At 37.1% G+C, this 15,008-nt stretch overlaps 2 protein-coding genes across 2 annotated transcripts; one reads left to right on the top strand and one right to left on the bottom strand.

The window, feature by feature from the left end:
* The first annotated feature begins 2,428 nt into the window (after positions 1-2,428).
* Positions 2,429-4,462, top strand: LOC131024320 (uncharacterized). The gene is made up of 5 exons (XM_057953827.1): positions 2,429-2,705; positions 3,003-3,066; positions 3,271-3,817; positions 3,943-4,168; positions 4,273-4,462. The coding sequence occupies exons 3-5, from the start codon at positions 3,293-3,295 to the stop codon at positions 4,407-4,409; spliced, it is 888 nt and encodes a 295-aa protein (XP_057809810.1). The 5' UTR covers positions 2,429-2,705; positions 3,003-3,066; positions 3,271-3,292; the 3' UTR covers positions 4,410-4,462.
* A 365-nt stretch (positions 4,463-4,827) lies between these two features.
* Positions 4,828-6,718, bottom strand: LOC131024309 (uncharacterized). Its single transcript, XM_057953818.1, has 2 exons — positions 5,782-6,718; positions 4,828-5,608 (listed from the first exon to the last, which is right to left on the bottom strand). The coding sequence occupies exons 1-2, from the start codon at positions 6,049-6,051 to the stop codon at positions 5,201-5,203; spliced, it is 678 nt and encodes a 225-aa protein (XP_057809801.1). The 5' UTR covers positions 6,052-6,718; the 3' UTR covers positions 4,828-5,200.
* Positions 6,719-15,008: the final 8,290 nt, after the last annotated feature.

Below are 15,008 nucleotides of genomic sequence, written 5' to 3'. Positions count from 1 at the left end.
GACCCTAAAGCCATCTCTCTCTCTTCGGCGGCTCACCTTCTGTCGTCGTCTCAGCATCGCCACCGCCGTTCACTCCAAGAGCTGCATTCAATTCCCTCAGCCTCTTCGCCGCCTCCACCACTCTCCCACTCTTCACATCCTCAACCACATCCTGAATCTCCCTCTTGGACGGGCAACACATAGCAGCATCGCCGCCTCTAGCTGCGTTTGTCGGTTGCGTCGATCTGCCAAAGAATCCACTCAAGTTGCGTCAATCTGCTATCCACCCTCTCTAAGTGAAACCTTGGTAGTGGGGCGGCAGAGTACGAGCGACGGAGTGCGCCGTCAACACCGACTTCACCGCCTCCTAGCAACGGCGCGACAGCTCCATCGACTTCACGAACTCCACAGATTGTGGATTTGGTGATTTGGGGATTTAGGGATTTGTGAATTTGGTGATTTGGAAATCTAGGGATTTTTTTATTTGCTTTGTGTGTGTGTTAGCGGCCAGAGATGAAGGGAAGTCGGTTGTCGTCGGAGATAAAAGGAAATCGGTGGTCACCGGAGATGAAGGGAAGTCAGCGACCGACCAGAGATGAGTGTTGTATGTGTGGGCTTTGTCAGTGTGTTAATTAGAACAACACTACATATTAATTAATTACACTTAATTCTACTTTTTTGATCTCCGTGTCGAAAAAGGCACGTGTCATTATTAATGAGACGGAGGGATTAGTGTAGTTCCATTGTATTCTTGCATATATAGGAAATGTAACAATATGATTCTTATTACAATTGTATTAGAAAAATGAATGTATTCGATATTATTATCAATTAATGCACGAAATTTCATAGAAATGAAATGACATTTTATTCAAATATTAGGGATGAACTGGGCATGATATTGAAATGCTTACTTGACTTTTTATATATTTTTTTGCATATCATATCATGGACACATGACTCATCACAAAATTTCTTTTAATAAAACAAGATTTAATGTCTCAATTTTGTTATTTAAATTAGATATCATCGTCATGCTCATTTGCACTTTTATGTCCGATAAATTATCTTAAGACTTTAAAACTTGTGGGAAAAAGTCATTGTAGTTTTTTTTTATGTTATGGAGCAAAAGTCAATGTAGTCACCTACAAGATGTAGAATGACACGTGTCTACATCTCGATCTTTATCTTCGATTCTAACTTTTGTAATATGTATATAAATATTTATTACAAGTACTGGGATTAATGATATCTCATGATTTGGTCTTTAATCAGCTCAAGTCTTAAAAATTGCCCAATAATTTAAAAAATGTAAATAAAATCGTGACCTTTCATCTAATCTAAGTTATATAAAAATGGCACGGGAGTCAATTTGTGGTACCAATACCAAAGTATCAATAAAATAGGACATCACAGCTCGACAAGATTTGTCTTCCTTCTTCTTCTCCCTCTCTCTCTCTCTCTCTCTCTCTCTCTTCAATTGACTGAAGCTAATAATTGCCATCTTGCGAAATCATTAAATTACATGCGGAGACGAAGACCTAGAATTGTCATACCCGTTTCTTCTTAGTCTTCACTCATCGCTTACGCTTCCAAGAATTTTCGCAATAAATTACAATATTAATTGAAACTTACCAGATAACATAAAAAAATATTTTTTGTTAATTTGTTGAAGTTGTTAGATTTTATATTCCCAGCCCTAACTAACCTGTTTTAATTCATATTTTCTTTTATTATTTCTTGCAAATAATGTAGGAATTTATTTGTTGCATGTTGTCACAAGATAACTAATAATATGGATTGTAAAACCAAAAATTGTGTAAAAAAAATATTTACAATCAAATTCAGGAAAAAAAAATTATCAAGACATTTAAAATTAGCATTTAATGTCCATATATACACTTCCTTGAATGATTCACTAAATAAATTTGACGAGTTCGGGAAAACTCGAGGTAAAAACATGATGAATTTTTGAAAGGTCGTAGAGGAAAGTATAAATTTGATAGCCTTGTTTATTAGCCTGAGGTCCCCTTTTTTATAGCCTATCAACTAAGCCTAATACTAATGGTCAACTGATGATAAAGATCCCTTGGCTCAAGTACCATTAAAATCTTTCTGCCGATAATTCAGTGGAAAAAACATTAGTTAAAGAAAAAAAAGTACTTGGTCTAAACAATATAATTCAAATTACATGTATTTTCTACCTTTAATTTAGAGCAAAATTGTCCGATTTGATTTAGAGAAGTTGGATTTTGTCATGTGTGATGTGTCCTAATTGTCTTCCTCAGGGCTTGCTTCTTTGCCTTCTTTAAGGTTGACTTTGTTCAAGGCTAACTTAATATTGTTATTTGCTCAGGCCCGCTACACATTGAACTTATATTTTAAGGGCCTGTTTTGTAGACCAGTAAACGCTTGTTTGCTTATTAAACAGGGGCCATTTTACGTGTTTTGTAGTGTTTTTATTGTACAGCTAGGCCCGTCCCAAAACGACGGCCCGGCCTTAAAACAACTGTTCAATCGGTGTTGTGGAATGGAGGCTCACCCTCGGTTCTAATTCCAATAAGTGCACAGTGATCAAGCTAATTTTTGGGCCTTCCAAAAATACCCCAAAATCAAAGTTAAAAAAAATGAAATCTCATTTCCCTCTTTCTTCCTTCTAATTTGAACGAGCTCTGCGTTCTTGGTCAAGGAGTGAAGAACCTGTTCCAGCAGATCCCCTTCCACAGGTAAGGTTCACCGGCGTCGGCTAAGTCGGAAATCGCCTCCGACGCTGCATAAGGGTTTCACAAATCACACAAATCCATCGAAATTTCTTTGATCTAAACACATTTTCGATCTATGGGTTTCCTTCTTGTCTTTTCTTATTTATTTTTTATTTTTTTGTCCATTTTTCCCTATCTCATGCGCAATATGTACCCAAATTATATTAGAGTGGGATTCAATAGTTTTCACTTTTCAATAGCTTGCTGTAAATTACCTATGCGAATTTTAAGCACCTGCTAAATTTCCCCTTCTTTGCGCAGGTGAGTTGGATAAAGGACGTGAAGATTTCCTCTTTTTATTCGTTGGCTGCCCACAATTATTGCGGTAAACATATACATTTGATATGAGTGTTCAGGCATTAGATCTCAGATTCTACCACGAGTTGATTATGCCAATGTTTTTTATGCTGATTGTGATGCTGATTTCGTTTCACTTGTTGTACTATGTGAATGTGTTTGTTGATTGTGTGGTATCAGTTATCCATACGTTATTTTTTTTTCAAATTCTAGCAAATTTTATGATTTTCAGATTAGGATAATTGATTGTCACTATGCTATCTCGACGCCGTGTAAATGGTTATGTTCACTCAATGGTCGAGGAGATTATGAATCATCTATTGTTGCAACTCACCGTTGTAATTGAACACATAGAAAGCGGTAAGTCTCGAAAGAGGAGGCGTTGTTTATCAAAAGAGCCTTACACCTTCTTGGCTCGTATTCCCGATCAAGTGAAACACATGGATCGGTTGGTTAACATAAGTGATGTTGATTGTATTGCTAACTTACGAATGGACCGCAATACCTTCGGGCGGCTATGCATATTATTGAGGCAACTAGGAGGCCTAAAAGACGGTAGATACGTTACCGTCGAAGAGCAAGTTGCTATGTTCCTTTCTGTGCTCGCACATCATAAAAAAAACAGAGTCGTGAGGTTTGATTTTTGGAGATCGGGGTATACCATATCTAGGTACATTCATGTAGTTCTTAAGGCTGTTTTATCTCTACACATACTGCTATTTGTAAAGCCGCAGCCTGTAACAGATGAGTGCGCTGACCCCCGATGGAAATGGTTTAAGGTAATTCACTTTGTTGTGTACTCGTGTTCCTTTAATTTGATCTTAATGACTATTAAGATCTATTAACTGCCCAATTGCGCCCCTTACCTCATTTTGGTGATTTCTTTTGGCACTTTGTATCGTAGGGTTGCTTGGGAGCTTTGGATAGCACATACATCGACGTTATGGTTTCTAACGGTGATAAGCCACGTTATAGAACACGCAAGGGTCATATTTCGACGAATACTTTAGGAGTTTGTGATCGAAATCTCAAATTTGTATACGTGCTGCCCGGTTGGGAAGGCTCCGCAGCAGACTCGCGTGTTCTTCGCGATGCATTGAGCAGACCTAACGGGTTGAGGGTTCCAAAGGGTAAGTTTTGTGCATCTTAGTATAATATTTGGCATACTAGAATTCTATTATCGCTGCTACAAGCTTCTATTAATTGCTTGGACAATCTTCTATGTTTTTTATAGGGAATTTCTATTTATGTGACAACGGCTATGCCAACTGTGAGGGCTTCCTTGCACCATTTAAAGGAGTTCGGTACCACTTGAAGGAGTGGGTCCTTCATCGTCTAGACCACAAAATTACCGGGAGCTCTTCAACTTGAGGCATGCTAAGGCTCGCAACACAATTGAGCGTGCCTTTGGAGTCATGAAAATGAGATGGATGAAGCATATCTATATGTAGTTAAGTTAGTGCTGTTGCTGTTATGTGTATTTTGCTGCTGTTTTGATTGGCTAGTGTTCCACATCTTTTGTTTGTAATATGGGTGTTAATCCCATGGCCGAAGTGTTAGGCCTTTTTAGCATCAAATATCTGGAATGATCAGCAACTAACAAATGATGGCTTGCTTTAAATCCTTGTATTGTCTTAAAATTAATTCCCTATTTCCGTCATATCTTCATAATTGTGTTTTTATTAGCTATTGTGTAAAGCACGTTTGCCATAAATTTCCAATGAAAACAGGGGATTGTCGATCACAACTACTCAACTGGATATTGGCGCATTCATAATCTTAAAATATATATACAATCTAGATAATGTTCATTCGATAGAATCCATAATGAGACATAGGTAACTACAGATAGAGTGCATAAATTTGGTGGTTATAGTACCAACCAAATGCAGTTTATGTACACAAAATATTCACATTCCTGTTCAAAAAGATCTTGCATCCTTTCTACTAGTTCGGAGCTAACAAGATCGCAAAAGATGAGCTGAAGAAGGCACTAAGGAAGATCATGGAAACGGGCTTCACTGCTGCGTGATTCAAGAAGACGTGCAACGTAAAGAGATTTTGCTTCGTCCGGCAGCCCAATGAAGATCTCAAGAGGCTGCACTTTGTCTGCCAGAATCTCACAAATATCAAGCTTTTCGTTCACATCTAGGCCAGGGATCTTACCAAGTTGTTCGAAGACGGTCTGCCAACTCGTAGCCAACTCGTGTCGCGAGGTTGTCCAGACGCGCATTAGCCTCCTTACCAAATTCATGAAGAAACTCGTAGACACCCCTCATGTCATCATTGGCCTTGCGCCTTTTCCTTGAATTCTTTGCAGTCGGCTCCTTCTTTTCCAATTGGCAAACACTATCCTCAGCATCTTCTGTGGCTGCATCTTCTTCATCGACATGAGGCATCGTGCCGTATACACCTCCTTGTGCAAGGTTGTCAGCTTGGTACATCTTGTGCATGGCCTCCATGACGTCCTCAGCATTCTTCCCATTTGCGCGATCCTTCCCGAACACATCTCCCCAGCTATCAAACAGTGGCCAACTCTTAAAACGCATATTAAGAGCATTACGATCCTTCTGCGTAGAGAACAAAAATACAAAAATGTAACTAACTCAATAGTGTAGATCAACAAGGGCTAGTTATGGTCACGCGAGATTTATATATATATAACGACAGCGGAACAATAGGGCATAGCAATGCAAATGCAGGACATAGATGATTCACAATGGAAAAGCAAGGAATAACAAACCTTAACGATCTGCTGCCATTGATCAGTATCGCAGTCGATCATGAACGTCCCCTTCGCGTTAAACCCCACGCCGCTAACATCAAGCATTAACGACAGCGAGTTGTAGCTCTTTTTCCACGCTGCTATTTTGCTATTGATATGCGGCATCCCTTTTATATCAGTGCCCGGAAATTCTTTGCGCATTAACTCCTCGAGCTTAACTAGATAGCCTGCTCGGAACCCGTTGTCCGCCTTCCAACCTTGGGCAACGAGTTCTTTGAGCGAGGCCATCAAGATTTCCTCCTCCCTTGCTGTCCAGCTGCGCCGAGTCTTGTTAACCCCCGAGGCCACACCCTTTTCACCTTCGCTACTGCCTATATCTCCACATTATAGCAAAAAAAAAGTATCTCTACGTCAGCAGGCAATTTATACGATATGGCAATACACCGCTTGACATGAGGCTAATCCAAGCATCTAACAATACACATCTATGAAATCAACACTTTCCATAATACACAATTTATATATAGCGGGTTATATATTGTCACATAACTCGAATCAACATATGAGCATCAATGAATTTTGTAAATAAATCTCAACAAGTGCGTCGCTATATCGAAGGTAACAATACTCGCAAAAGTACAAATATAAGAAAACATCTTTCAAATTTATGCAAAATAGTGAACAAAGAAAGCACACCAACAACGGCGTAATTCGTAGGTAACAAAGCAGAAGATCGAACAAGATATTAGGAGAAATGAAGATAAATCGACGTGCACTTCGTCTATACCTTGCTGCTGCGACTCACTCATGGTGCGATGCGCAGAATTGAAATACAACGATTTATCACTTGCTTCGGAAGCCCGAATACAAGCGCCGATGGTGCACCGCCGCTTTGGGTCCAACAAGTGAATCGCCCAACAGCTGCTCCCAATTCCCTCCAAAATGGTATACCCTACTGTAGTATTTCCCGCCCCTATTTGTGCTGAAAATGCAGGGATACGCTAGTAATTTGGCAAGAAAAATTAGGGACATTATCGTCCTTTCAGCTGATTATGGTATGGCAAACTAAAGCCCACCAAACACGTCGCCCACCTATTATGTTTTATTTTGGATTCCACCAAACGCATGAGGCATGATAATAGTGAGGATTGGGCCATTGAAATGTGACCCAATTATAGTAATATGGAGTAAACCAAGCTGGTCTACAAAACAGGCCCTAACTTGTAATCATACTTGAAATAGTTCATACATATTTTATTATTAATTTTGATCATAGAGAAGACAATGAGCTTTTAAGTCTTTATTTCATAATTAACTAGTATGCCCATCCGTGCTATGCACGGCGAATATCAAAATTAAACGCATGTTTAAATAAATAAGTATAAATATTAAATAGAACTAAAATATAAATAAATGCAAAATATATTTTAAAAATAAAATAAGCATATCAATTCCTCTAAATTATTTGATAATGAAAATTAACATTAATTACACATTTTTATTATAGAGTATTACACGTCATAATAAATAAATAAATATTTTCATACACAAACATAAATAAAAAGTTGAAAATGCTAACGAATAGAGAGAAAATAAAATATTTTAAAGTTTTGATAATTTATTCGTTTTAAATTCATTTTTGATGATTTTTATACAATATTAAATATTTTGTCACGCACTTATATACAATATGCATATTAAATATTTATGCGTAAATTAAATTTGAGGATATTTAAAAAAGAATTAAATTATATAAAAAAAATAGAGAAAAAAATTGGTAGGAGAAGAAAGAGAAAAAAAGAGGGAAAAGATGGAAGAAAAAAACTCCTCTTTTATATAATATTGATTTTTGTAGAATTGAGCCAACAAAAGAGATAAATAAAACTGCCCACATCAAGAGAGAGTCTATATTTATAATTCTTTAGAAAATGTGCTTATTAATTTCAAACAATAAATCTGAAAGGTATATATATTATATAGTAGTATTTTGTTTTGTTTTGTTTTGACACGGTCTTCAACTTTAGTCTATATTTTATGCCAGGACACTATCACCATAAATGCTATTCTGATCTATTGGAATACTCACTCCATCACATCAAAATATACTCATTTTTCTGTTACATAAAAATATGCCCAATTAGTTTTTGAATTTGATTCTATTAGGAATCTTCTTCGTTTTTTCTTTTTTAAATTAAAATGATAAGAGGTATTTAAATATAATCAAATAAGCTATCTCCATACAAATGAAACTTTTATACAATACAATGATGGAGGAATTTCTAATCACACAATGATGGAAAAATAAACACACGTAGGACGGTAGGAGGAAAAATTACACCGTACGCAAGCGGAATTGAACCCAAGACCTCTTACAAAAGAGAGTCTTTGGGTGCCTCTCAACTTTGCCAATATAACTTTTATTATCACTTTCAACACTTATTTAATTATAACTTTATCGATCAATATAATTTACTACTCTCTCTGTCCACGATATCGTTTTCAATTTTGTCATTTTAATCCGTCCATGGTATCATTTTTACTTCCCTTTATTATAATAAGGTCCACAAACTTCTATTCACAATAACAGTTGAACCCATACTCCACTCACAATAATATTACCCTATTCACGAAAATGAACCCCTATTAATATATAGGAAAAGACTTGATCAAAGTGAAAACGTACATGATTTGCAATCTTCCTTCGATATCACTATTAAAATTTTGCTTAAGCAATAGGTGTTATATGCTAATTGAGCTTGGATTGTTGAATCACCAAATTGTTACGTGAAATTTATCTACAAATGCAATAGAAGATAAAATGTAAATACGCAATACAAGATCTTATTCGTGTGTTAGAGCATCCGTAATGGGGTTACATGATAGCTTACATGATAGCCTACTTTATGAGGGGGGATCACATGGTGTAAATATGCTGCATTGGGGTTACATGATAGCATTAATTTTGATTTTTCCATTTTTCATTTAAGTTTAATTTCATAAATTTAAATTACACAATTTACTTCAAATTTAAATTGCATTAATTTTGAAATCCTAAAAATTAGTACATAAAATTTAATAAAATATAAACAAATCCTACAAATAACTATTCCGGCCCTAGAGGTCCGAAACGTGCCCAAACATGCCCCATCAAATCATATTGGAGCGCGGCATGCAACTGCCTATCTCGGAGAAGGGCATCTCTTTGGACATATTCCTCGAATGAAACTGGGGTTGCTCGACCACTCTCCGTCGAGTCACTGCTAGACGCCCCATGTCCCGCGTCGTCATCTCTCCAGTTGGTTGCTCATTCACCTTCATGCTCCACAATCATGTTGTGGAGAATGATGCAACACAGCATGATGTCTCGGAGGTGCTCCAAGTACCAATTCCTCGCGGGGCTGCGAATGATTCCCCACCGTGCTTGAAGGACTCCAAAGGCACGTTCGACATCCTTCCGTGCCGATTCCTGCATCTTCTTGAACCTCGCCTCCTTCTGATTTGTCGCCATCGGTGGACTCTTGACGAAGCAACGCCACTCCGGATATATGCCGTCGCACAAGTAGTAGCCCATCTGGTAGTAGCGATGGTTCGCCTGAAAGAGCACAGGCGGGGCAGTTCCATCCAACACGTCGGCGAAGAGAGGCGACTGGTTAAGAACGTTGATGTCGTTGTTCAAACCAGCGACACCGAAAAAGGCATGCCAAATCCACAGATCGTGGGATGCAACGGCCTCTAAGATCAAGGTGGGCTCTCCCTGATCCCCGCGTGTGTATGCGTCGTGCCACACCTTAGGGCAATTCTTCCACCCCCAATGCATACAATCAAGACTCCCGAGCATCCCGGGAAATCCGTGTCCCGCCTCGTGCATCTGGGTAAGGCGTGTGATGTCCTCCGGCGTTGGACGACGCAGATAATGGGCTCCAAAAGCCCGGATGACCGCCTTGCAGAACTTCTTGAGGCATACACGCCCGGTGGAGTCGGCGACTCTGAGATACTCGTCAAAAGTATCTGCACTGACGCCGGTGGCTAACTGGCGGATAGCCGACGTGCATTTCTGCAACGGGGAAAGAGAGTCCCGACCTATTGCATCAGTGGTCATCTGGAAGAAAGTATCTTCACCTTGAACAGCCTCCACGATGCGCAAGAACAGCTCCTTCTGCATTCGAAAAGGCCGCCGGAAAAATGTAGGTTCGTACGTTGGATTGTCGTTGAAGTAGTCTTGCATAAGACGTAGATGGGCTTCCTCTCTATCACGGTGGACGTAAGACCGGGGACGTTTCACACGTCCCGCCTCCGGCGCCGGCTGGGCATAGATGTGAGCAAGCAGTTTTTTCTGCAACTCTATCTCCTCCATGATCGCATGAGCTACACCGTCGGATGAATCAGACGAAGAACCGTGGTCGGATTCCGCCATTGTCGGAAGAAAGAAGATGAAAGCGCTTGAAGGAGGAAGAAGAAGGAAAGAAATTGAAAGAAGAAGGAGAATTGTGGAGTGAAAGTGAGGAAGAAGAAGGAGGAAGATGGATTTATAAAGAGAAGAAAAAAAAAATTCAAACGGTCAAATTTTGGCACGGAAACCGAGGAGTCAAAGCTGCCAATTTTGAATTTTTGAATTTTTTTATAGAGGCGCGTGTAAAGGGCTACACGATAGAACGTGTAGCCCTCGTGTAAGCTGCGCCCGCAACGCTTATACGATAGCAGACTTACACGAGTAAGCTGCTATCGTGTAGGCGTTGTGGATGCTCTTATATCAATTTATTTACTATTCTCATTTTTCACGAAATATAACACTAAGGTGATGGCTGGTATGCATAAATAGAATTAGAAGGGAATGTAATGAATTTTGAAATGGAATGACAGTGCTAATGGAAAGGAATGAAATATAGGATTCCTATGGCTGGTATTTACAAGGAATTGATAGATAGGAATAAAATAAAATTAACATAATAATAATAATAATAATAATAATAATAATAATAATAATAATAATTATTATTATTATTATTATTATTATTATTATTATTATTATTATTATTATTATTATTATTATTATTATTATTAATTATTATTTGTTACATTTGATGATGATGATGATGATGATTATTATTATTATTATTATCTGTTTTCATTATATTATTATTATTAATTATTATTTGTTACATTTGATGATGATGATGATTATTATTATTATTATTATTTCACTATTATTATCATTTATTAATTTACTATTAACATTATTTATTTATTACTATTAAAATTATTAATTAATTATTGGATCTCATCTCTCTCTCTCTCTCTATATATATATATATATATATGAAAAGGGTTAATGGAGAAATGTAAATATTGTTAGAAAAGAAAATTAATCTCATCCACTCAATTAATACTCCCTCCGTCCCCAAAATAAGTTCCTCTTTGGGGACGGCACGGGTTTTAATGACAAGTGGTAAAGTGTATTGATAGTGGTGAAAAATATGTTATAATTAGTATTGCGAGTGGTGAAAAGGTAAAAAAGTGTTATAATTAGTATTGAGAGTGGTGAAAATGTGAAAAGTAAGTATAAATAAAGTATTATTAGTGGTGGGGTAGTTGTCCAAAAATGGAAAGAAGGAAATAGGAATTTATTTGAGGGACGTCCCAAAAAGGAAAAATATGAACTTATTTCAGGGACAGAGGGAGTATAATGTATCGGTATATGATCAATTCTAAATTCAGTGTTTAAATTTTAATGAACATGCCAATAATTTTGATAAACAGACGTAGTTGTTGAAAATCTCGCAGTCCAAGATTCGAACCCCAAATTAAAATGCTTGTTCAATAAAATTAATGGTATGTTCATCAAAATTGTTGATACGTTCAACGGTTCTAAATTTTGAATAAATCAGCATAACTAATGAGTATGTGTATTCAGTAAAAATAGTGAAAATTTCGCCTCTCTGTCAGGATTCGAACCCATGCCAAAATTTAATTCATAAGATACATTGATTTATTCATCGAAATTATAGACTTATTTGTTACTTTTTCACGAGTTCTCCGTTCTCTACTTATTTGCAGTTCTCTATGGATCTTCTCCCTATATATATATTGATGTGTGTGTTTTGGTTATTTATTTTAGTGCATTTTGCCGTTGATTTCGAGATGATATTACCCAAGAATTGGTGTTTTTGCACAGGATTTGGAAGATTACAAGTGGATGCTCGTGAAGGAGGAGAAATCGAGAATTGGAGTGAAGATATTGAAGATTGTCGAATTGAAGTGAAGTTAGAGATTGGACTTGAAGATAATTTCTTAGAATTAATTTAATCCAATACTCTTGTTTTTAATTAAGTTTTGGGGCCCTAATTATCTAGAAGGGGCCGAAGCCCATCTATAGGATTTATGCGAATTAAGGGTTTTAATTCCCTTTTTGGTTTTGATGTCCCAGCCGCCCCCATACTTATATATATGTGATTAGTGGTTGACTTTTGGAGATATACTACGAGAGGCAAAACATTAGGGAGATCGGATAGGAGCCGCAATTTAGATTAGGAATAGACTAAGTTTGATTTTTTTGTTTTTCTTGGAATTTGCGGCTAGTTGGAGACGAAGGCAGCAGACGGATTTTTCTTGTTTCAAACTTTACTTTTACTTGCAATTTTATTTCTCTTATTTTATATTTATTTTTATTTATTTGATTGTTTATAGTTTAATTATGTGTAGCTAAACTTTTAACTCGGCGAAAATAATGAAGTATTGATTTAATAACCTGTGAGACCTAATTGTTCATATAATTTATTCCTATTGATTTCGATTTATTCCTAGTGTTTAAAGATAATTCTGATTTTATTTAAGTCTGGCCAACTTAGGTTTAATTGGATTACAGTCAATTAGCACCTTCAATCCGTAATTGTTGGAATAAGGCTGATTAGTGATAAAGCTACCATGTTTGTAGTAGGAATAAATTGGTGGATTAATTATTACTAGCGTATCTAGGATAATTGGTCTAAACTAGCGTATCTAGCTAGGTTATATTTTAATAAGGGAAATAGACAAGACTAGCGTATCTAGCTGTCTATCGACACAGTAAGTAGGAATTGGGGTATGTCAGTGCGTATCACGGTATCCTATAACTGGTTGGTTGATAGGGATTAATTAATCTTTGCGTCGATGAACAGAGTATTAAATTGATATGGATTTATTTGAGCCGAGTTACCCTTTTATTGATTTGTTTCAAGAGTTATTTTATTTGATTTTACTTATTTTCTTAGTTGATTAATATTTTCTCCAAATTAAGGCGTGGTGGCATCACCAAAATCTAGATCTTTAGGAATTTGATTGCAATTACTCGTTCTCTGTGGGATCGACCCTGCTTATTGCTATACTAGTTCTTGTAGGAATTATTTTGGTGGAAAACGACGTTCACCAAATTGGCGCCGTTGCCGGGGAACGGTGTTAATTAATTTCTTTTTCCTATTGATTCTATTTTATTTTATTTTTTTCTGTTGTTTTTTTAGCAGGATTTTAAAAAAATAATAATAATTTAAAATTAATTTTAATTAAAATTAATTTTTTAAATTAATTTAATTTAAAAAATTAAATTAATTTAAAAAAAAATGCAGAACCGCCGCCGCAGCCACACTCCAGAACCGCCGCCGCAGCCACACACCTCCAGCCTTCATCTCCAACCTGCACTTGACGCTGCTCTCCAATTCCATAATCCAACAACTCCCTGTTCCGGCCATCATATCTTTTCATCTGCATTTGGAAATCACCACCGCCAGCCTCCATTACCGCCCTCCATCTCCACTCGCATCTCTCCGCCTGAAACACCGCCGCCGCCGCGACCCCCTCCAGAACCTCCGCCCTCTGCCGGTATCTCCACAAGGCAACGTGCACGGTGATATCATTCTCTTGTGTTTGATTTTTCTTTTTGTTTCTCTTTGTTTTGTTTTTTTTTTGTCTTGTGTTTTTGTTAGTTTTTTGTGTGCTTCCCTTTTTTTATGCTTTTTCTTGTTTGCTTGAGGGCGAGCAACGTCTAAGTGTGAGGAGGGGGATGTGTCTTTGCTATTGTGTGTCTATGTCGAGTCGTCGTGTTGTCTTGCATGTTAGTCAAGTGAGTGTTAGTTTGTTAATTTTGTGTATGCATGCTGCCAAGTTGCACTTTGTGATGAAGTAGATGACTTGATACTTTTGGAATTGAAGAATTATGATTTTTTGGATGAATCTTTATTAGATGAAAATTGGGATGACGAATAAAGGCAATAAGTGAGTAAAAACCACACATAAGTGAGATTTGAGCTTAATAGAGTAGAGCACTCTCTACTATATTCCTTTTTGAGTGCTTTGATGTTCATGAGGTCGTGATATTAAGTGTGTCATATGTGACAAATGATAGAAGGCACTAGGAAAGCCCATTTGGCCTGCGTTTCATTGCCTACCCATACATTAACCCCTAGTGAGCCATTTTTGAAGCCTTGACCATTTTTGTTCTTATTAGTCACTAAATAATTAGCCAAGGCCTGTTTTGGACTCTCTCTTTGGCCCAGTGATGCATGTCTAATTTTGAACTTCATTCCATTAATTACTAGAGAAAGTTAAGTTGTGGTTACATGTGCCGTTTGCCCAAACTGCTGTCTTGTGCTAGATGATAAGGGTCTGTGATCCGTTTGGCCAAACAGTGGCAGTGAATTCAGATTGGGTTTGGGAGACGATTTGTGGGGATATTTTGTAGATGATGATTGCATGTTGATTGGGGATATAGAAAAAAATGAAGGGTGCTGCTGTTTAAAAAAAAAATCGAAAAAAAAAGAAAAAAAAAAGAAAAGAAAAAATATTGCACCAATTTGAGTTGAGCATGTAGTATCATTGTTATTGTTGGAGTTTTTCCCCTAATTTTGGTTGCTTTCTTTCTCTATGAACTTGAAATTGTGGATGATGGTTTGGATTAGATATGCACACTTTGATTTTCATTGCTTGAGCCTAGGAACCCCTTTAGATCCTTCCAATCTTATGAATGGTCCTTAGCCCCATTACGCCAAATGAACAAAGTCCTTTTTGAGTCACTATTTGACCGCGACATATCATGACTGAGTGGATCTTTTCTTGTATGTGTGAATGTCCTTAATTGCATTTTGAGCGAATGAGTGAAGTCGTGAGTTGTACTTGCTATTGCCTGATTTTGACTAATTTGATGATAGAGATGCATTCTTGAGATTCTAAATTTTTCATTTTGAAGGTTGAGAGTTATTTATGAATTACTTAGTTCA

This window comes from Salvia miltiorrhiza, chromosome 1 (genome assembly GCF_028751815.1).
Source record: "Salvia miltiorrhiza cultivar Shanhuang (shh) chromosome 1, IMPLAD_Smil_shh, whole genome shotgun sequence".
Taxonomy (NCBI): Eukaryota; Viridiplantae; Streptophyta; class Magnoliopsida; order Lamiales; family Lamiaceae; genus Salvia; species Salvia miltiorrhiza.
Note: the sequence above shows the minus strand (reverse complement) of the source record. Positions and strands in the feature narration are given on the sequence as shown.